The sequence below is a fragment of the Bos javanicus genome, chromosome 16, assembly GCF_032452875.1.
Source record: "Bos javanicus breed banteng chromosome 16, ARS-OSU_banteng_1.0, whole genome shotgun sequence".
Lineage (NCBI taxonomy): Eukaryota > Metazoa > Chordata > Mammalia > Artiodactyla > Bovidae > Bos > Bos javanicus.
This window is the reverse complement of record NC_083883.1, coordinates 22,497,596-22,520,817: the sequence shown is the minus strand read 5'-3', so window position 1 is coordinate 22,520,817 and position 23,222 is coordinate 22,497,596. Positions and strand designations below refer to the sequence as shown.

Here is a 23,222-nt window from a genome sequence, read left to right as displayed (position 1 = left end):
CTTCTTTTTATGGCTGAGTAATGAATGCCGAAGAATTGATGCTTTTGAACTGTGGTGTTGGAGAAGACTCTTGAGAGTCCCTTGGACTGCAAGGAGATCCAACCAGTCCATTCTGAAGGAGATCAGCCCTGGGATTTCTTTGGAAGGAATGATGCTACAGCTGAAACTCCAGTACTTTGGCCACCTCATTCGAAGAGTTGACTCATTGGAAAAGACTCTGATGCTGGGAGGGATTGGCGGCAGGAGGAAAAGGGGATGACAGAGGATGAGATGGCTGGATGGCATCACCGACTCAATGGACATGAGGTTGCATGAACTCTGGGAGTTGGTGATGGACAGGGATGTCTTGCGTGATTCGATTCATGAGGTGGCAGAGTCGGACATGACTGAGCGACTGAACTGAACTGAACTGACTATTCCATTGCATGCTGCTATTAAGTCGCTTCAGTTGTGTCCGACTCTGTGTGACCCCATAGACGGCAGCCCACCAGGCTCTGCCATCCCTGGGATTCTCCAGGCAAGAACACTGGAATGGGTTGCCATTTCCTTCTCCAATGCATGAAAGTGAAAAGTGAAAGTGAAGTCGCTCAGTCATGTCTGACTCTTCGTGACCCCATGGACTGCAGCCCACCAGGCTCTTCTGTCCATGGGATTTTCCAGGCAAGAGTACTGGAGTGGGGTGCCATTGCCTTCTCCCATTCCATTACATGCATGTGTGTAAATATATATATGTATACTACACCTTCTTTATCTATTAATCTATCCATGGACACTTAGATAGCTTCCTTGTCTTAGCTATTGTGAATAATGTTGCTAAGAACATGCAGGGCACATATATTTTTCAAATGAGAATTTTCACTTTCTTTAGATAAGTATCCAGAAGTGAAACTGCTGAATCTGTTTTGAAATTTTGTAGGAATCTCCATACTATTTTCTGCAGGAGCTGCACCACTTTACATTCCCTCAGACAGCGCATGGGAGTTCCCTTTCCTCCATATCCTCCCCAACACTCATTTTTTGCTCTCTGTTTAGTGACAGCCTTTCTGACACTGTCACTGAAGAAGAATGTACCCACCACACCTCCTCAGAGGTCACTGAGATAGCAAGCACTTGCTTACACAAGCTGATCTATCCCCTAGAAACAACTTTTGAGGAACATATCCCACTCTTCAGATAAGGAAACCGAGGCTCAGAGCTGGTAACCAGAAAGCACTGGTAAGTGGATTATAAAACCCAAATCCTGACTCCCACCTCACCATAGAGAAGGATCCTTCAGGTTACAATGCACAGAACCCAAGCCCTCTCAGGGGGTCTGTGAGACCACAGCATCATCAGTCCTAAGAATGATACCTCCCGGGGCCCCGAAGCATCTGTAGCCAACTCTGATCTGTTTCCTTGGCTTCCCTGAAGCCCCTCAGGTCATCCTCCAAGTTGCCTTTTAACCAACAGATTTGAGTTTTGCCTTCTGTTCCTTTTTAGCCAGACCCTAGGGATGTGAAGGACTGTCACAGTCCCTAAGCTTAAGGATGAATGAGGTGAAGCAAATGCACAGTAGGTACACTGCCTCTAAATCTGCCTTTAATATATAAGTTACCGATAATAAAAGCAGCAGATCAGATTCCTACCCACATTCTCTCCTTTAAACTTCACAAAAACTCGACAAGGTAGACACTCTTTTTGTTCCCATTTTGCAGATGAGGACACTAAGGTTCAGGAGGATTCCATAATTTATCTAGGGTAGGACTGATGCTGAAGCTGAAGCTCCAATACTTTGGCCACCTGATGCGAAGACCTGACTCATCAGAAAAGACCCTGATGCTCGGAAAGACTGAGAGAAGGAGAAAAAGGTGACAGAGGATGAGATGGTTTGATTACATCACTGACTCAATAAACATGAGTTTGAGGAAACTGAGGAAGATAGTGAAAGACAGGGAAGCTTGGCATGCTGCAGTTCACACATGACTCAGTGACCGAACAACAATATAGCCAGTAAGTGGTACAACTTTTAGGACTTCATTTCATAAGGTGAGAGAGATCCATTTACATACAATCTTGTTTATAACACACAGAGTATTTAACATACCTGCTTTTCTCAGCTTGGCAAACAGACCACATACCCACTGATGCTTTCCCCACCTCAAGTTATTCTGATTCTATTCCAACAAACAGAGCAATTTTAATTGTCTAGATGAAAAAGGTTATAACTTCTAACCCTACAAAATAATAAATGACAATCCACGGTCATCAAAAAATAAGACACACACCCAGTGCACTCAAAACACTTCTGCTACAAAATTCCTTTTTTCATTTTTTAAAAATGAATCAAGATGTTTTGGATGAGGGATGGGGCACCCCATGAATTACTTTATACCATTCAAATTAATCTTAAATAAATTTTCCCTTTATCTCATCTCTACAGAACTGTCACACCACCATAAAATTGCCACGCATGACAAACTCTGTGAGGCAGAAATGAAGGGTGGAGGGAAGGCATTCTTGTGTTATTTCACAATTTCTGGGAGGCTCCAGAATGTGGTACTCTCTGGTCAGTGTGTGTTTACGCTCTACCTTTTAAGGTGGGGAAATCCAAAGGCAACAGTTTTTCCTTGAAAATGTGTTTCATGGAAAGTTCTTCAGAAGCTTGTGGTTAATTCTGTTGCAGCTTCTAACTCCTTGAAACCTGACTCATAGAACATATCACCAAATCTGGCATGTAGCTGTGTTAAAATTCTTCAGCAAAAAACTTCCAGATATTATGGTCAAAGGGATAAACAGTTTATGTAAGGGCTGCCACTTCTTACTGCCTGTGCAGCCAAGAGGAGCCTGTGTGACAACGAAGGCCTGTGACTCCCTCCCCCATGTCACCTGCTTCCCCATCAAATATAAAAGGGACCTCTGAAGGTTACACAAGCAACATCACTGCATTTCCAAATGTTCCTGTGCTTTATTCAATGTAGATTCATATTGACAATAGATGGTACATTTTCTTTAAAGGCACACACTTTGCTGTCTTGCAGTTTTGACCTGCCTAAAACATCGCTTACAAATCCCAGGAGGATTCTAATTAACAAAGCAGCAGTGGGCTATCCTGTCTAAACGGGAGTGTGTCTGTGCTTCTAAGCTTCCCACTGAGCCTCTGTTTAGAGCATAAATCCAGCTCCACTGCTCTTCTGTAATATCCCAGGGCAGCATCCACATTTCCAAGGCTCTGTCAGTATTTCCTGACTGGGAACTCTCTTTCCTTTTGCTTTCTATTCTTTCTTGAAACCTTTCCTAACCATCTAGTGTTTAATTCAAAACCCCAATTATTTTCAAGAAGACTCTGAAAATAATGTACACAGTAGACTTGTGTCACGTGACAACCTCCTAGTCTCCACAGATATTAATTTCCAAAAACTGAGATGAGGGGGATTTCCCTGGTGGCCCAGTGGCTAAGACTCTGTGCTCCCAGTGCAGGGGGTCCAGGTTCTATCCCTGGTCAGGGACTTAGATCCCACATGCCACAGTGAAGGCCTGACGCAGCCAAATAAATAAAAATAAATATTTTTTAATAATTGAGGTGAGGTATCAAAAGAGAAAAAGCACCTCATAGCTCCATATACCACCAGAGCTTGAAAAGGAAAGCCCATTAAAGATCTGCGCTTCTAAGAAAACTAGAGACAGTATATGATGATGATCTTACCATTATGTTGGGAGCAGGAGTCGGAGTCTTTCATCCTCCTCTTCCTAACCCTGACTCCTTTCCCTAAACACTGGCTGTTTCACCAAAGGCAAGTTACTCCTCTCTCCTCTGCTTCAAGATTTTGTTGAAGGCATCCCTTTCTGCACATGTAAGACCTGTGCATTTCACCATATGCAAATAGTACTTCCATTAAGAACGGGGAGTGCTCACTTTGGCAGCACATATACTAAAGTGGGAACAACACAGAGAAGATTTGCATGGTCTCGTTGTGAATGCAAATTCACAAAGCGTTCCATATTTGGGGTTGGGGGGGAGTTGAGTTGGGAGTTTTGGATTAGCAGATGCAAACTATTATATGTAGACTGGATAAACAACAACAAGATCCTACTGTATAGCACAGGGAACTATATTCAATATCCTGTAATAAACTATAATGGAAAAGAATATATACACATATATAAAACTGAATCACTTTGCTGTATACCAGAGACTAACAAAGCATTGTAAATCAACCTAAAAAAAAAAAAAAAAAAAACTATTAATAAAAAAAAAAGAATGGGGAAAAAAGAAACTAGAAGGATGATAATGCATATAAATAATTTAAAAATAATATCCCTATGAAATGTCCCACAAAAGAAATACTAGTCCCAGGAAGTTGTACAGAAGAATCTCCCTAGACTTTTAGGAAATACATCATTCTAAACCATGCAGACTATCCAAAAGAAAGTATTGGAGAAATATCCCAACTCACTCAGGCAGGCAGTATAAACTTGATGCCAAAACCGAATCAGAAAAGGGAATGTAGAGACCAAATTCACTCATGAAACAAAATCCACTCCACAAAATAGTAGCATAACCAAGGTCTGTTGTATGTATGACCCCCTCCACCACCACCACCAAACTTTGAAATGATGGAACATCATCCTTTGGATTCAGTTCCTATGACAAGTGTCCAGTACAGGACACAGTGGCATGTGAAGGTAGTAAAGAAAAACTCTGAATTTGCACAGAGAAAGAAACCTGTCTACCGACTTCAGTGTTCAGGCAAAACCAAGTGCTTAAGACCAGTCCCTTTATCAGTCCCGCCAGAGCCGGTGCTGCGGGGAGTCAGGGGCCCTGCTCCAGTGTGGATGGGAATCTTGGAGCGACTTCGTCTATGCTGGGGGTGACTTCTTCCACTGACAACACTCACCGAAGAGCTTCATTTCACATCTTTGCTTTTATAATTTTCCATCTTCGGCTAAAAATACAGCTTTTTGGGTGAGATTCAACCAAAGCATCGCCCTCCCTACCTCCCCCACCCCCAAAGCAAAGGGAGCAGTAGCGAATAAGGGCTCTTGCAAGGGGCCCCCAGGCAAACTAGTCTTCTGTTTATATTTCCAGCCTCATTGGAAGACAGCCCTGAGCACTTCTGGTGGGGGCGGGGGGCTGCTGCCAATGCTCTGGCTTCATTTTCAGTCAAACACTTCTATGCCAAAAAAATAGAAAAAAAAAAAAAAACAGCTATGGTGAGGGTGCTGATGGCAGCCCCCATCCAGGAAGGGCAGAAAGAACTAGAGACCGGTTTCACCATCTCCTTTTGCTGACCTTGGGGATCTTGTCTCTATTTACTCATCTGATGAAGTGATGATGAAAGTAAAATATGGTTCATTACACATGTGCTGCTCTGGCAACTGCTGACCTCTTTGATTTGAAAATCATTCTCCTCTCCTCCAGCCTATGAGTGCCTCACTGTTTGTACAGGGACACACGTGCGCACCACACACATACACACACACGCGTGTGCACACACACACACACACACTCTTAATCACATTGTCTCATTTACTAGCTCTGTTTATTAACACACAGGGTTCAGTACAGGCTGTCTGAAATGGCCTCCAGCCCCTTCTCAGAACTGAGGAACATCACAGAGAGCTGTGCTTGTCCAGAGTTTTAGGATGGGGTTTTGTTTGTAAGCTTGGCACTGCCAGCTGATGAAGGAAGACACAGTGCTATAACACAAGATTTAAGGTCTGGAACTCAGCAGACCCCAATTCTGCTTTGGCTTTGTCACTTAAAAAATCTGGCTTTGGGCACCTGTCTTCACCTTTCGAGGTCTCAGTTTCCTCACCTGTAGAAAGCGAGGAACACCTACCTGGCAGGGAGGCTGGGAAGGTCAGAGGAAGTGAGACTCAAAAGAGGCTACAGGGAATGAGTCAGCCCCACTCGGCCACCTTCACCTCCTTTCTCCAAATCAGTTTTACTAAAGTCAAAATAAAGACAGACTTTGGAAGAGAACTAAATATGTGAGCTTGGGCAATCCACTTATGTCTCTAAACTGCGTTGAAAGTAAAAGTCGCTCAGTCATGTCCAACTCTGTGTGACCTCGTGGACTATACAGTCCACGGAATTCTTCAAGCCAGAATACTGGAGTGAGTAGCCTTTCCCTTCTCCAAGGGATTTTCCCAACCCAAGGATCGAACCCACAGGTGTCCCACATTGCCGGCAGATTCTTTACCAGCTGAGCCACCAGGGAAGCCCAAGAATACTAGAATGGGTAGCCTATCCCTTCTCCAGCAGATCTTCCCGACCCAGGAATTGAACTGGGGTCTCCTGCATTGCAGGCAGATTCTTTACCAACTGAGCTATCAGGGAAGCCCTGAACTGCATTAATCCTATCTACAAAATAGGGACAAGACAGCATCTATCACCTAGAGATGTGAGGGTAAAATAGGATTGTGAAAGCAAAAGCACTCTGTCCTATGAGTTTGCTGGGCACCCCAACCACGTAAGGTCTGTTATTTTTTCCTAGATTCCTGGTTGCCAGGAAAAAGGCTTGTTTCTGGCAGATCTGCGCTCACCTCCCCAGCTCCCTGCTCATTCGGGGATGCCTCTGCACACGGAGCTCCCTTCCCAGCAGCCAGGCCCGCCCCCACTCTGGGCAGCTCTGCTCTTCATCTCCAGATGAAGCGAAAATCTGGTAAATATTACACTTACAAGGTAACAGGTCTGGAATGCTCGGCATCCCAGCGGAGCACAGTTGCTTCTTGGCATCCAGACACATATAGGCTGCAGCCCAGGGCCAACTACATTTGGCTGCTTTGTGTAATTCAAATAAAGATATTAAAAATCCTCCAACTCTATCAACATCTGTACTGTTTGCTAATCAGAGGGGTGAGTTTTAAAAAGTCATCTGGAGAGAACTTGGCATGTTGACTGCTCTTTTCAGTTTCATCCCAAAGGAGCACTGCGTGGGTGGATATTCACCACATAGGTTTCTCATATATAAATGATTTCTATATTTTAAGCCAGGTGGAGTCTGCTTTCAGATCTCACTGCCTTTCCCCAAACAGATAGTTTTCTGGAGCAGTTTTCATTTCAGAGTTTGTGCCCTTAATGATGACACAGCGTTGCCACTTCTGTGTCACATGATCAGCTCAAGGGTCAATTAATGAGAGTATGATGATAATGGCAGATATGAGCGGGGCAGGGGGGGGTCCTGTTTCTTCCCTTTATTAGCTACGGATCTGGGGAGTGATTTCATCTATCTCTGTGCTTTGGTTTCCTCCCATGTGAAATGGAGAAAATAATAATATCTACCTAGTATTGCCAGGATCAAATGAGTCAGTATCTCTCAAGTGCTTAGGAAGGTCCCTAGGGTAGAAGCACTACATGGGTATAAGTAATAAATGTTATTATTATAAATATTGTTCTTTTTGTTGTTATTGTTTATTTTGGACCAAACACTAAGTGTGAATAAAAGAAACTAGATACAGATTCTTAGCAAAGGGTGACTGGTTCCCCCCATAAATAAAAGAAGTTAAGTGTAATTAGGCATCTTTAGGTCCACCTTTCTCTCCATTAACTAGCAGCAAGTAGAGAAAAGTGGTAAAATTGGATTCTAACACAGCCAGTGACTTAAACCTTGGGCTTCACTGATTTGATCAGGACTGAACTTCCCTCAGTTAAGAGCACAGAAAAAGGACACCGTTTTCCATTGGCTTCATCTTACTTTCCGAATAGCCAACCTCAGCATTTTTAAAGAAAAACTCCTCCCAAATGGCAACCTTGAGAAAAACTATCAAGGTGGGAACTAAGAAAGGTACACCACTGTCCTAAGAATAAAGGAAATAGAGCATACTCTTCTCTCAGTCTGCTCTGACAGTTAAAGGTAATCGTGAAGCCTGACAGCCCCTGTGGGTAATGGAAGGTCTGGGATTTCCAGGATAACAGCTTAAGGCTGCTGGCAGACACCCTTCTGGCTTCACTGGCCTGGGAAGGTGCTGCCCCATAAGGAATGGCCAAGTCCAGGCAGCGAGCAAGTGAAGGCTGCCTTGGTCCTTTGCACACCTGTCTCCCACCTTCCCTTCCTCTCCTCCCCTCTGGTCTCCCAGTGCATTCACAACCCCTCCCGCTGCTTGAGTTCCCTACTGTGTAAGAACAAGAAGGAAAAAGCAGTACAAGACACATAAGGAATGAAAACGAAGCTGAGGGCTAGTGGGGACCTCAAGATTCCCATGACAAAGGATGCAACAGGAAGCCAGTTGTACTGGTAGAGAGAGGGCAAGATTGTTTACTCGGTAAGGTTTGCTGGGACCTCAGGCCACATCCTCCAAAGACATCTATCCTGTGTCCCTGTGATGCTGAGGCCACAGACACCCCAGGCCAGGACAGGACGGGGCTTCCCAGGAGTCAGGAGTGGGGCGTGCGAGACAACACAGGAGCGGGCAAACCAGCACAAGACGGGGACTTTCTGTTCTTTGTATTCGAAGAAGCCTGTCTCTCGATACAGAGTCTACGACCGGGGAGGAGCAGTAAACTGAATGAATCACAGTGCTGACTGGGGGTGGGGCTGCTGGGGAGGGATGTCCTTGTGGTTAACCACATTTTACTGGTTTTTTTATTGATTGCAGTTGTATTGAAAGAGACATGACTCAGACAAACCATATCCAAAGCCACGTAAAGCAGTGGGTTCTAATGGAATTTCAATGTATGGAAACGTCAAGAACTGTACTCTGAGATGGGAAAAGCTTTGCTATCAACACAGCCATCATTTGCTTCTGTCCTTTAACAGCTGAAGGAGACACTGATTTTCCTATTTTCCTTTCCATATGGAGGTTGTGGCTATTCACCGCTCAGGTACACATAGCAATCTGCATACGATACGGATCAAATTTTTTTTAAAGTTGTTTTCATTACTCAATCATTCTGTCTTTGTGTTACCATTGGCCTTGGCTTGTAAATATCATTCAGCAACTTTTGAATGGTTCTGCTGCTTTGTGTAGGGTGGTGGGTATATCAACTTGTTTTCACCAATACGTTATAAGCTACTTGGGGGCAGCCATAATAGAAAAATAACAATAAAAAGAATAAGAAGAACACTGACAAAAGCAATATCACATGTTCTGAGGCGCATCCCCTCTGTCATGTACCCACCATGATTACTACATTTTGGTGTGAGCTAAGAAACTGAAGCTTAAAGAAGGAGCGCACCCAACCATTGTTCCATCAAAAGGAATCTGGTGTCTCCACTTAGACCTGTGTCGTGTGATCGCAGTGCCTTCCCCTGGCCTATCTGTGCTGCCTCCTCTGGGGGAGTCCACCCCGACTCTGCCCATTTTTATCCACCTGTGTGAGTCAGGCAGCAAGCCCTGGAGGCAGTACATGCTCAGTGAATATTTACTGAATTAAATTGAATCAAATGGTATTTTCCACATTACTGCTTTTAGGGACAGTCCAGGAAGAGATTAAAGTAAAATAACACACACACAAAAAAATGTTGTTTAAACTGAAAACAAAAGTATGATCAGGAGCCTATGTGGCTCCTGATAATATTTCTAATATTTGATATTTCAAAATATCTAATATTTTTATGTTTCTGATATTTCTAATATTTTTCTCATTTCATAGTAGCCTAATTTGGCAAACAAAAGTGAACTGGAACATATCTCAAAGGTTAACATGTATATAAGTGTACATGTATATCATGTATAATATTGTGCATATATAATGGAAACCTGCAAAATGCTTAAAAATAAAGTGAAATAACAAGGGAGAGAGATGTACCACTTAGTTGCAGAAATAGTTACTAACAAAGAGAGTTCTTTTAGGCAGGTTCTGAGAATTTTGAGCCCTTCTGATAAAACTGAAAATATCATTCTGCCTTATTTACCTCTACCAATATTTAAATGATATCTCCAATATTATTTTTGTCTAACAGAAATTGGAACTATTTTCAACTCTTTCCTAGGCTTAAAAAATATCTATCACTTGCTTTTCTCAACATATGACTTGATATTAAAAATATGGGCTGGAATTTCTGGTTTTCTTAGAGGTCTCAGAATACCAAAAAACAGGAAAAGTTAAGTCTTTACTGATCACCTTAATGAATAAATGAATGAATAAAAAATATATTCACTCCCTACCACATGCAAGGCATTTTTATGTGCTAATCTCTCTCTCTTTTTAAGTAGCATTTAGAAGAGTATTTTTAAAAATTAATTTTCATTTTAGAGAAGATAAAAATGAGGTTCAGAGAGGGTAAGTGACTCGCCTAATATTTCACAGTCAGGATTTTTACCCAGGATTCTCCTTTATGCAAAGTCTATGTTTTCTTTCTATTATATCACAGACTGTGTCACACACGAGAGTCATCTTTGGCTCATGTGTGAGTCACTTTCTTGGCTTATCAACAGTAGGCTGGGATCAAAAACCAAAGGTTGACATCCTCATAGAGTTGAAAGGAAGGGACCACCGTCTGTTATAACAAAGCAAAAGAAACAGAGAGGCCCATTATATGAACTCGTCTGTCTAGACAGATGACTAAACAGGGGTCCCTCCAGGGTTAGACTTGAATTTCCTCTGTTCAGCCTGTTGGATAGTTAGCAATAAAAAAAAAAAAAAATTGCTCAAAGGCTGTGGTACTAATCCAAGCCCTCCTACACTACCCAGAGAGTAGTTTAAAAGTCATTTCTGTGCAGTCTGCATGTGTTAAAGTTTCAAGCAGAAATTAGATTGAGAGGCGAACAGCCCTAAAAATACTTGTGCCGTCTGGCTGAGGACCCAACTGCCCCTCTATAACTCCAGGGACAGCACTTTGAACCCACAGCGGGAGCGGGAGCTAATCCAGGTGTTCCCGTGGGACCATCCACGACAAGAATGCATCAGCGTTGGGCTTGGCTTTCCTATGGGCTGGCAAGTAACTTGCCTCTTTCTCTCTCCATGTTCCAGGGGACTCTGAATTTTACCCAACTTATAACATGAAAAATACTACTGAGACTGAAGAAAAAGGCAGTGTCCTTTCATCCAGGCTGAGAGACACAAACAGAGGTCAGAGATAATAAGATTGTTTTAACCCTATTAATATTACTGTGCTTAGTGTACAAAAAGTTACCCCAGGAAGGAATTAGGAGTTGGCTAATTGATCAAGTGGCCCCATGGAAAACCTGGGAGCAGACCAGTGGACTAAGACTTCACTCATTCCCCAAGAAATCCTTAGCAATATGCTATATCTATTATGGTCCATATTTGCAAAGTTCATTCACTCCCTCACTTGACAAATATTTACTGGATGCCTCAATCTGCAACATTCTTTCACATGTATGGGTATATATAGGGTGGCCAAGAGCTGGAGACGGAATTTCCAGGGCCTTGGTCTGGTACCATTCTGAACTTTTAATAGGCATTAAAGGATTAATGGAGTAGTTTAAGAACTCAGATTTACTAGCCTGAAAAAAAAAAAAAAAAAAAACAGTTGTTCTTATATAGGGAGAAAAAATGAAAAACTCCAGGATTTTCCCTTGCACACTCCAGTAATTACCCAGTGTGGACAAGAGAATCACTTCAGGATGTTTCATACAGTGAACAAGTTTGGATAAGAAGCAACCATGGTCGTTCCTCAAATGGGGGTAGGTAAAGATGTTCCTCAGACAGGAGGTAAAGATGAGCTAAACTCAGAAGCCACTGCCTAATTCCAACACCATCATGCAAGTCATTGGGTTCTGCTGCTCACTCTGAATTTCCATAGGTTTGGGGGAGACAAATACTGGCTTCAAAAGAAAATAAGAAAGTCATCCAAAGATATCTTTTTTCCCTTCATTTTTCAGAAAAGAATGATCTCCCTTAAATATAGTTATATATTATTTTCACTCAGTGAATTCTCCTTTCTTGACATCTCATCCCTTTACCCCAAATATTCTTGTTCATATTTAAGTTCATCGTCTTAGGGGAGTGATTGGGTTGGATGAACTTTGGAACCAGAAAGACCAAGTTCAAGTTCTGGCTCTGCCACTTGTTACCTGTGTGACTGTGGGGAAATTATATGATGTCCGCAAGCCTCAGTTTCCTCATCTGTAAAACTGAAAATAACAGTAGTGTTTATCCTATGATGTGCTGTGCTTTGCTAAGTCACTCAGTTGTGTCCAACTCTGTGTGATTCCATGGACTGTAGCCCACCAGGCTCCTCTGTCCAGGGGATTCTTCAGGCAAGAATACTGGAGTGGCTTGCCATGCCCTCCTCTAAGGGATCTTCCCAAGTCATGGATCGAACCCAGGTCTTCTGCATTGCAGGGAGATTTTTTACCATCTGAGCCACCAGGGAAGCCCAAGAATACTGGAGTGGGTAGCCTATCTCTTCTCCAGGGGAACTTCTTGACCAGGAATTGAACTGGGGTCTCCTGCATTATAGGCGGATTCTTTATAAGATGAGCTACCAGGGATGCCCTGTTTATCCTATAGGGCTAGTATAAAGATTAGCACAGTGCCCAACGTAAGTATGCAATAACTAACAGTGATCAATATCATTATTATTCATTTTCTTATTACTAAAGCCAGGATCCAGACTCTTCATTTATTAACACCCCACCTAGATCTTTGCCTTTTTTTTTCATGCAGAAATTCATGCAGAAACTCATAACAGGACATGGATAGCTAGACAAAAATCACAGTAGCAAATGTTACATAAACTCCCAAAACAGAGATTCTCAAATCTGGCTGCACATCAGAATGCCCTGGGAAGCTTTGTAAAACTAAAGATGCCAGCTCCCAGCCCAGACCAATCAAATCAGAATTTCTGGAGGTGGACCCCAGTCTGAGTTTATGATTCTTATATTATACACAGTGAAGTTGAGAATCTCAGTAGCAGAGTACCCAAGTAGAGACCACAGCCCTGAGGGTCAGCGCTTCCAGTAAAGGATCTGAGTGCTCTGCTATCTGAAGTCCAAGTCCAAGTTTTTGTCATAGTACCAGCATACCTGTGGGTGAGCTGGTCCTGACGCTTCCCCTGTTCAGTTTCTGAAAACCAGTCAGCTCTCTCCCTAACAATAACACTTGAGTAAACCATCCCTGAAGCCACAGTGGCCACAGTACCACAGGGAGCTGCCCTCCTGCTCTCCTGAATACACACAATGGACGAGGTAAGTAGCAGCCTTGAGAAAACAAGCAACGCAGAGCAGAAAAACAGAGAAGCAACCCCTGCGGTGGATGTGAACAGAAACGAATCAGCTCCACTTCAGAGCAAAGATACAGTCCAACTGAAGATTAGAAAAATATGGTCTGACCGTTTAGATTTCACAAGGATCCAAAACCAATTTAGAGTCCAGTTGGTGGACAAAGTTCACATTCAGCAAAACAGCTCCAGCAGTTGCATCATCCACACAACAGGGCAATTCAGAAATACAGATGTCCAGCCATGTGCAAAACAATGCTTTCATTTTTTTCTGCTCTTTCCCACTGCTGACCCCAAAAGCAGGATGGAGATGTTCAGCATCTGCTGCTACTAAGAATAGGCTGCCGAGATGATGGGGAACTTGCAAGCAGGGAGTTACCCAGCGTGCTCAGGGGCATTCAGAGCAGATGGATGGCTGCCCCTGGGTTGAGAGGGGCACAGGAGATGCCCCATGCCAGGTGGGGTCATTCTGCAGTGTTCTCACTGGACACAGCAGGAGGGAGCCTGAAACTAACCCATTGACCTCATCAGTCACTGTCAGGAGACTAAGGCTCAGGTTAGGTAGAATTTGAGGCAGCCACATGGTACTCAATGTTTAACTCATTCAATTGGCATGGAACTCATACAAAAGAGATAAGAAATAGGAGAGTCATGGTACCTCCAGCTACAGCTAAGCATCTTCAGACTTACAGTCTCATAGAAACTTAACCTGGATTGTGAAGAACATTTACCAGATACTGCTGGGCATGTCAGGAACATACTGGCAACCTGAGACCCTAAGGCGAAGAGATGTGAGTACATGTTTTGGAGGTAAGCCTGAGTTTCCCTGACACACATAAATTTCACATAACATATCAGGACTTGCTTCCTAAACCTAGTACTACCAACTGTGCCTCTGACACCAAACAAACTTGTTTTGGTTGGAAGAATAAGTTGTATATAAAAATGAAGGGGACTTCCCTGGAGGTCCAGTGGTTAAGACTTTGCCTTCCAGTGCAGGGATATGGGTTCCATCCATGGTCAGGGAGTTAAAATCCCACATGCCCCATAGTCAAAAAACCAAAACATAAAGCAGAAGCAATACTGTAACAAATTCAACAAAGACTTTAAAAATAATAATAAAAGTGGAGCAGAAGGAATTTGATGTCTGTCTTATAAAGCCAACTGACTAAGTATTCAGCAAATATCCATTATAAAGCTCCTCATAATTCCATGGACAAAGCAAAAGTGTGGATCCAACCATGCCATACCAACAACATAGAAAGTTTTTAACATGGGTGAAATCCTTCTCTTTTCCCCAACTCCACCACTTACACTACGGTAGACTATACCATTTGGTCAAACTCTTCTCTTCTAGACCCACCGCCAAACAGATCCTTTTCTTGTGCCCCTTCTTGCCCTACTGAAGTCATGTTTGGTCACGGGAACATAGTGGATAACTATACATCTCCTGTGGTCCAGCCAGGAGGTCAGCATGCCCGGGTTTAGACGCTGCTCCCTCAGCTGGGTCCCACAACAAAAGATGTCATAGAATCCATAGACTATAAGTGAGGGATCAACCTTTGTGATGTGTCCTTAAGAAGAAGGGGAAAGAAGCTCTAATGACTTTGAGTTGTCTAATGGATTTTGTGCACCATGGGTCCATTATGTCTTCTGAATAACAGATACCTCATATAACGATCTTGCCCTGTTCTCCAGCCTCACTATTTCATAGTGGGTCTCCTGTAGGTACACGTTCAATTTTTCAAAGACTACAGTAAGTGCTTCTGCTGTTTCATGATTCATCAAGACAGTAATCATGCGAGCTCAAAGAGGGAGAAAACATGAAAGGGCAAATCTTCCCCTTACTGAAAGCTGAAGACTTCCTAGTGCTACTGATTGACTGCCAAACTATCCTCCCAAAGGCCATCTGTTGAAGCAGCAAATACCAGCTCCCCCTGAGAAGGCTTCCTTGACCTGTCTAGAGCAAGTTCATCAATTCTTCTGACCTCTCAGATCCTTACTTATAATCAACCACATGGTGTTAGCTTCTCAGTTTGGTTGGGCTGGTTTGGTCGGCCTGAGCTCCTCACTAAGTCAAAGGCTCCTGAAGTCAGGATCTGTGTTCTATTACTCCATCCACCGGCAGAGCTCACACAGCACCTGAATGCAGTAGACTCGATTGACATGTCTTATAGAGATGGATGAAGGAATCGAACCGACATCCCAGTGTAAAGTCTTGCTGCTCAAAACTTAAAAATTGGAACACGAACTCTGGTCCAAGAGAAATGCTTTTTGACTGATAAGAGACATAGTGTTACACATTCCCTGGCTTATGACCTCATTTCAAAGTTTAGGCAAATGTACAAGGCACAGCTGGACAGATCCAAAGAGCCTTCCAAGTCTGACTTTCCACTTCCTACAGGAAGAGACAGCTTGTCATCCTCGGAGGCCAACCGTGGTCACCTATGAGTGTAGTGTCCTGTGTTCCTGGTCATGAATCAAGGGTGGCCGTGACTAAGCGGTCCAGTAAGTGCAGCCTCCAGCAGCTGCCATTCCACACTTGTCAGCACAAGATGGGAGACCCAAGAGGTTATTTGCATACACAGAAGGTGCAAAGGTAGCTTCTTTCCAGAAAGGAAGGGGGTGGGTTGCCAGTAATTCAGGAGTGTCCATTTAAAACAAACAACAACAAAAAAATATTTTCTATATACAGAACCCACTTGTGACCTGCCTATCAAATTATCTGTTAAAGAAAGAACTCAGCACAAGGAAGGTCTTGTTGAAGTTCCTAGTTGTTGGAACTTCCTTGTGCTGAGTGCCTTCCCAGTGCATTGCCAAGACCAGTTCACTGGGCTTCTGGCTCCTGCCTTGGTCACTGTCCTCAATTTTGCTGCAGAACCCCTGGGCTAAAACCACCCTTCTCCCCATTTGATTCAGAGGAAAAACCACAGACTTGGCAATGGCCTCCAAGTCCCCACCTGACCCATGTGTCATTCTCTCTCTAATCTCATCTCCTAGGATACGTCTGATCAAATTGCAACTCACCTCCCCACTCCCCAACCTTGCTCTGATTTTCTGTCCTATCACATTGATCACATTCTACCATTCTCATCTTTTTAATTAATTGTCTATCCTCTTTCTGCAAAAGGTGAAGCACCCCAAGGGCAAAGTTTTCTGTTTTATTCACTGATGGCATCGCTAGTGCCTAGATGGATGCCTAGTGCATTGCAACAATGAACACTGTGCAGTGAACGACTGTTGTAAGAATGTCTCGTGTTTACCTTCGTCTTCCTATGATCTTTGCATGCATTAGACGTCTGTCTTACAACTAGATCTATATTTGTAGTGCACGTAGAGACCTTTTTAATGGAAGGCTTGCTGGGAAGTAGAATGAATACGACTAGTCATTCTTTTCCTGCTTCAATAGAAAAATGCTTATTCCCATTGTTTAAATCTGCAAAGTGATGAGAGTTATTATGGTATTAAGACTTCAAACTTCCTGTTTTCCAGTGGTTATTAAAAGCCTGACCAGTATAATCCTAGGGCAGTTATAAAGTGACCACTGTAGTTAGTGCCTCTTCCTCTGGTGTTAGTTCACTGTTATATTTACTCTTCACCACATAGCAAAGAACTTAGCTCTCAAACTGGTAGAAATAACAGAGAAATCACTTGGGGCACAAAGACAATTCCTGGGCATGTTTATTTAAAAAAAAAATGCTTTTTTTTGGTTCAGTGATACAAAGCATGTAGAAGAACTGGCTATTTCTCTATCTTGATCATCAAAAACACTACAGTAGTTATAGAATAGCCATATTGTGTGGTTGGATTCAAAATACTGGATGGTTCTAAAACAACATCAAAATCACAGGAGAAAATACCAAAGTCATTTATTATTAACTTTTATTATTAACTTTTTCTGTTTAATATCTGGGTCAGATTTTCACCTGCTCGAATACCTCTGGTTGAAAAAAAAAAAAAACGCTATTTGGAAAGAGAAAACTTCAGTTACTTGGAACTGAGTTGGGCTGAGTGAGTAGAGTTTACATTCCATTGTTGGCGAGATCCTTACCCCGTGGAATGTCTCAGAACAGATTTCAGGCCATGAAGAGGTCAGCGGTGCTTTGACCAAACACTACCTCAGTGAACTAAACATTATACATCGGCTATGGCATTATAAATTGTACATCACTTGCACATTATACATTTGTTTTGAAACTGCGCTGTCCAATCCAGTGTGCGTAACCTCCCAACGAGGCATCCACCCCCCGCCACTCGGTCATCTGCCTGCACATTCACAGCCCCTCTGTGGTGAATGGTAAGCAGGGGTGATGTGTGATCAGCGTGATTAACTACGGACCTAACTCGATCATTGTATGCACTGAGGGACATGGAGAGCACAGGGTGAAAACGTGGTCACGCTATGGATTCGGGGTCTCACACTTGTGGGACCAGCTGATCAAACAGAGGCCCTGCTAGATCTGAATCCTTCAGGCTGAAGGACTTGGAGTAAACACACCGGCAGAATAAGAGCCTCCACTGCATCAGGTTAATGGGGACCGGTGCACCTGCGCTGCCTTTTAAAGGTACAGACTCCTTGGGTTCCACCCGCCCCAGGGACTCTGACTCAAGACAGGCCCGGGAATCGGCTTTTGATGACCCTTCAGAACGTACCAAAAAATGCAGGCCACACTCTGAGGAGCTCATCTTTAAATGTGAACCAAGCTAATGAAAGGCATCACGCTCAGTAAATACTTAAAGAACAAACAAAGCTGGATTTGCCTTCATGACTCTTAACCCATTCCTTCCTGGAGAGACCATCTGGACTGCTTATCTCCTGGACTCGTCTATCTTAGAAGAAAAACCTTCAGGCGGGCTAAGCTCACCTCAACCTACATTTTGGAGGAGAGTGAACTTAAAGGGCAGGAGGGGGTGGAGTGGAAATGATGTAGCGGCCACACAGGCTACGAGGAGCAAGGACGATATCTTCCTCCAGGGGGACTTGATGTAAAACTGAGGAGGCATCAGCGCTGCCAGTCCAAGCATGGGTTCAGGTCACGTGGTGATAACTACACCCAGGTTAGAGAGGGAGGGAGGAAAGCCAGAGGCGCCACGGGTCCCCCCACCCCCCAACTCCTTGCGGCCACTCCCAACATCTCCTTGGAATGGAGAGGCAGTTCACACAAGGTGACAGGGATGACCCTCAAGCCGCTTGGCACCAGCCAGCCTCCACTTAACGAGTGTTCAGAATCACAGTCAGCATGGAGAAATTCACCCTGACCCTGGACGCCTGCCCCCTGGCATCGGCTCACTTACATTTTTACTCAATTACTGTTTCTAAGAACAGAGACCAAAAAAAAAAAAAAAATTGCAGAGCCCCACTGCTCAGCAGTCTTGCATGGAAGGTCTGGAAGGGTCTGCAGGCTTGACTCCCAGGCGGGAAGCTGGGTGGGGCAGGAGGGCCTCCCACTGAACAGGGATCTCTTTCCCCAGCCTCACCCTCTGAGACACTCCTGATTTTCCCAGACTCAGGAGAGGCAGGGTGGGCTTCCAATGTTTTTCCATCAAAGAAAGGGGGAAGCTTGCAGCCATTAAATGACCAAAAATAACCCCAAGGGAGAAGGCGTGTCCGAGGCCAAGTGGAAGGGTAGACCTCTCCACTTGTTTATTATGAGGAAAAGATGAAAAGGAAATTAATCCAAAGTGATAGGTAAGAGAATTATAAAAACTAATGGGATGGGATTCCCAGGGGAAATACAGGAAAAGCAAAAAAAAAAAAAAGAAGTTTGGGGTCTCTGTGGTGTGGTGGAGGGTACGCGGGCCAGACCTGACTTCGGGATTTGCTTCTACTCCCTTTGCTAGTTTGATGACTGAGGACAAGGTATTCACCTCTCCAAGCCAGAGTTCCCTGAAAAATGGGGATTTCATCCCACCCTCGCCAACCAACCAACATGGGAAGAATAAGGACCAGAGGCCTTCAGTACCCGGGACATGGGGGAGGGGTGGAGGGGACTGGAATTCAACACATGTTTTCCTTCTCTCATCCCTTTCCCTTGTCTTTTCCAACAAGCTGGCGAAACAAACAAACAGACAAACAAAAATCAGACAATTAACTCCTTGGTTTAGACAGTACAATAAAATACAAATTTAGAGATGGAAAACCAAATACAATCTGCCTTACAAACAGGAACTTAAAAAGCATGGATGAAGCCATTCACTCTTTTTATTCACATGGCAGCTTGTAGCCATTCTGAGGCTTTCTGTACTCAAATAAACATATATTCTCAATGGAATCAGTTTTGTTTTTGAGGAAAGCCCAGCTTAGGTCACTGTAAATAGACTATTTCATTTCTTGATTCCTTGATTCCTAAGGAGCAAGGTTAGTAGCTCAGTTGGTAAAGAATCTGCCTGCAGTGCAGGAGATCCAGGTTTGACCCCAGGGTCGGGAAGATCCTCTGGAGAAGGAAATGGCAACCCACTCCAGTATTCTTGCCTGGGAAATCCCATGGACAGAGGAGCTTGATGGGCTGCAGTTCATGGGGTCACAAAAAATCGGGCATGACTGAGTGACTAACACTTTCACAATTAGGAGTGGTAAAGTGCACAGCAGGATAACCCAGGGAGTGCAGACATCTATCGGGGAAATAAAAACATTTCTCCTGTCCTTATTTGGGATCTCCACTTGAATTTAGAATCCATATAATTCATGCTTCCTCAGGGCCTCAAAAGTGTAGAGGGAACTAATGTCAGGACAGTAAGTCCATTTCCTCCCTTCCTGAGCATGGATCAGGGTACCACCTGGGCCAGAGTGTTTCAGTGTCACAATCACCTAAGACCTGTTCTTTGCTGTGGTCTCATGGCTCAGCAGATGATAAAAGATGGTACTCAATAAAAGCTGGCTGATTTATTAATGTTCCAAATCAGAAAGGGGTGAGCCCTCCAGCTTTGGTGACCCCCCCACCCCACCCCAGCCTATCACACAGGGTTAGGCTCTGAGGGGCCTGCACTTGTCCTGAGGGTCAGGGCACAGTGGCAAGCTCTCAGGTTCAGCCAACTGAAGCCTTGACCATGATCACCCCATTCTCTCATGCAACCCATATGAAGGCCACAAACAACCCATTAATGACTGTATGAAGGCCACAATGATCAGCGTACATTTCCCACTGTCCTCCCTGTAGAACTTCAAAGGAGAGAAAGATCTCCTTCTTCCCTTTCAGTTCAGTACCAGAAACATTCATTGAGCCATTGCTGTGTGTCAGAAATAAGAACACAGGTTCAAATACGAGACCAAAAAAAAGGAACCCTTGACATTCTGACCATACAATCTTCCCCCCCCGCCCCCACAGAGTATCCTCCCAGGGAGTCAAGAGATCAATCTATCAAGTCACTTGGGAAGCCCTAGATCACACATCTCATAGACCCACAATCCATCCTTCCCCGTATTAGAATCAAGTCATCATATCACTTCAAAGCATTCATGAGTTTTTCTGATAGACACTCTGACTACAAGATTGGGGGCACCTGTGTGACTGTCCAGCTACGAGGCTGCACTTCAGAATTCTCTTTCGCCTCTGACAAGTCCCCCCCCACCCAGGAGACAAACACTAAAGATGGACCGGCTACCACTACGTCAAATGAGGTATATAAAGCAGACGAGTGTACTCACCAAGGTACCCACAGAAAACCTGGGACTGTCTGGAGCACAAGCTGCCCACTGAGCCAGAGGGTGTTGTAACAACTGGGCAGACAGCTAGGAGTTTTAAAAAGCACAGTCATTAGCTATTTTACTGAGGAGATGCCTATACAGAGCTATACAAAGATTCAACGCAGAAGAGGGACTCAATGCATGTATTTATCATTCCCCCAGAAACAGAAGGGCCCCGCTACTCAGGGCCAGGGGACTACGGGGTAAGCAAGTCTGGGGGATTGTGGATTCTCACCCCAGATCTTTTGGCATGCCTTAACCAGCAATCAGGCTCCTGAATTTAGCGTTCCCCTTAACACATTCTAGTGTTAAAATAACAATGTACAATTTATATACTGAAACAGTCACATAAATACCTTGACTTATATTAAAGATGAATAGGAAAGGCCCTGACCTTTTGAACAAAAGACAGACTCCCTCTTAAGAGTAAAACTCACTTTCATTTGGTTGGCCTCGATTTCAGTTTTCTTAAAACCACCTGTTACCATTTCTAACACATGAAAACTCCTACATCAATGATCAAAAATTCAAGTATATACTGGTTTAGGGCTGCTTAGTGACAATTTAAAAACCTAGGCCTCCTTGGAATGGATTACACGCATCTTCCATGATACTTTTTGACATCCTGAAATTCTGAACTCTGCCTTCTTTAAAGATCTTGTATGCATACTAAATGTCAGATTTTTGCATGAGATGATGTGGATGGACACCCCTGCTCTGTCATCAGTCTCCTGGAATCTTTGAACAAATGCCTCGATGCACCTAAGCTTCTGTTGCTATAAAATGAAACTGACATTATGCTATTCCTGAGGATTTATGAAAGATTGAAATGAGATATTTAAAAGAAACTGACAAATAAAAGGTGCTCGGGGATATAATAATACCAGTTATCTAACTTATTTGATAGGTGAATCCCCGAAGGCCTTCCAGGTCTGCATGAACAGACTTCCTTCCCAGCTCCTTATACCAATTTAAAATCCATGCAACTTCCATTCACCTAGGGCATGTCTTCTGAAAGTAGCATGACCACTATTCATACCTGACTTGAAGATTTCTTTGGACAAAACACACAGATCTTACGGACTTCCCCCTCCCCTCTCTCTCTCTTTTTTTTTTTTTTTGCCAGATTTTTGTTTCTCTCTCAATTCTAAAGCAGATAAGGAAAACTTTTTTCCATGCCCTATAACTTACCACCTCCAACATTCAGCCCCCTAACAAGATCCCAGGGACACACTTTCACACTTGTGGGAATTATACCTTCCAGTCAAAACCCTCTTTAATTGAGATGTGGGAGGTGCCCAGCCTGGATGGCTCAGAAGGCGAAGGCCCAACACCCAGGCCTCGGTAACATGTTGCTCTCACGTCGCCACCATACGCTGCTACCAGCTGACATCTGCTCACACACGTTCTCACCCACAAGCAACCACGGTGTTTATTTTCAGAGCCTCCCCGAGAGAAAATTCCCTCCCATCACCCGTCAGCAAAGATAGGAAGCTACAGACAGGGTAGAAACTGTGTCACAAGATCAGCAAGGCACACGATGTCTTCTCATTCAGATCTGACCTCTAAAAAGAGATGCTGAAAGCTCTCTGCGATAAAAATCTCAAGGAACAGAACCAGAGACAGGCAGGGCATGCAGAGCGTGGCTGGGTCAGCAGCACGTTCTCTTCACACGAGGGCCCTGTGCGTTTCTGGGGGGATTTCACTCCTTTTCCTGGGAAATAGCACCTTCTTCAGGCCAGTGGCTGTGTGGTGCTCCAGAGGGATACTGATTCTGTTAATGGAATCCAGATCCCTGAACTCAGCCCTGATCACCCGGGTCAAAGGAAGTCTATGAGAGAACAGGGCAAGCTGACTGTTGTCATCTGTCATTTCCAACAAGCTGTCCTCAAGTAGGCACCTTTGGTTTGCTCTCCCTCTGCTATCAAGCTACAGCATTAAAATCCTTCCTTTCCTCCCCTCCCCTTTTTGTTTATTTTGTTTTGTTTTTAAGTAGGGCCCAAGAACAGGGTGAGCTTCACTGGTGGCTCAGTTGTTAAAGAATCTGCCTGCAATGCAAGAGTCACTGGTTTCATCCCTGGGTTGGGAAGATGCCCCTGGAAAAGGAAATGGCAACCCACTCCAGTATACTTGCCTGAAAAAAATCCCATGGACAGAGGAGCCTGGCAGGCTACAGACTATGGGGTTGCAAAGAGTCGGACACGACTGAGCGACTAAACCACCGCCATAAAGAACAGGGTGCTCTGGTGCTGATCCAGGGCCTCGAAGTTAAGACAGTGAATCAGATGAGATATAAGTGATGCAAATAAGGGTGATTTATGCCAAAGAAAGTAACTGTTAGTTTAAAAAAAAAAAATCAATTTTCAAGATCTATGTGTTTGAAGTCACACTAAATACAGGTAAACTTTTTCTATTAATAAGGTTTGGGG

At 43.8% G+C, this 23,222-nt stretch overlaps 1 protein-coding gene across 6 annotated transcripts in view; it reads right to left on the bottom strand.

Moving 5' to 3' along the window:
• The window catches only part of TGFB2 (transforming growth factor beta 2), a 95,030-nt gene that overhangs the window by 56,657 nt on the left and 15,151 nt on the right, over positions 1-23,222 (bottom strand). For 4 of the 6 annotated variants that reach the window (XM_061382218.1, XM_061382213.1, XM_061382215.1 and 1 more), the window contains exon 2: positions 20,755-20,838. The exons of the other annotated variants lie outside the window; for them this stretch is intronic. In XM_061382218.1, the coding sequence (XP_061238202.1) occupies positions 20,755-20,838 (84 nt within the window). The remainder of the gene's footprint in view (positions 1-20,754; positions 20,839-23,222) is intronic. 6 annotated transcript variants of the gene reach the window in all.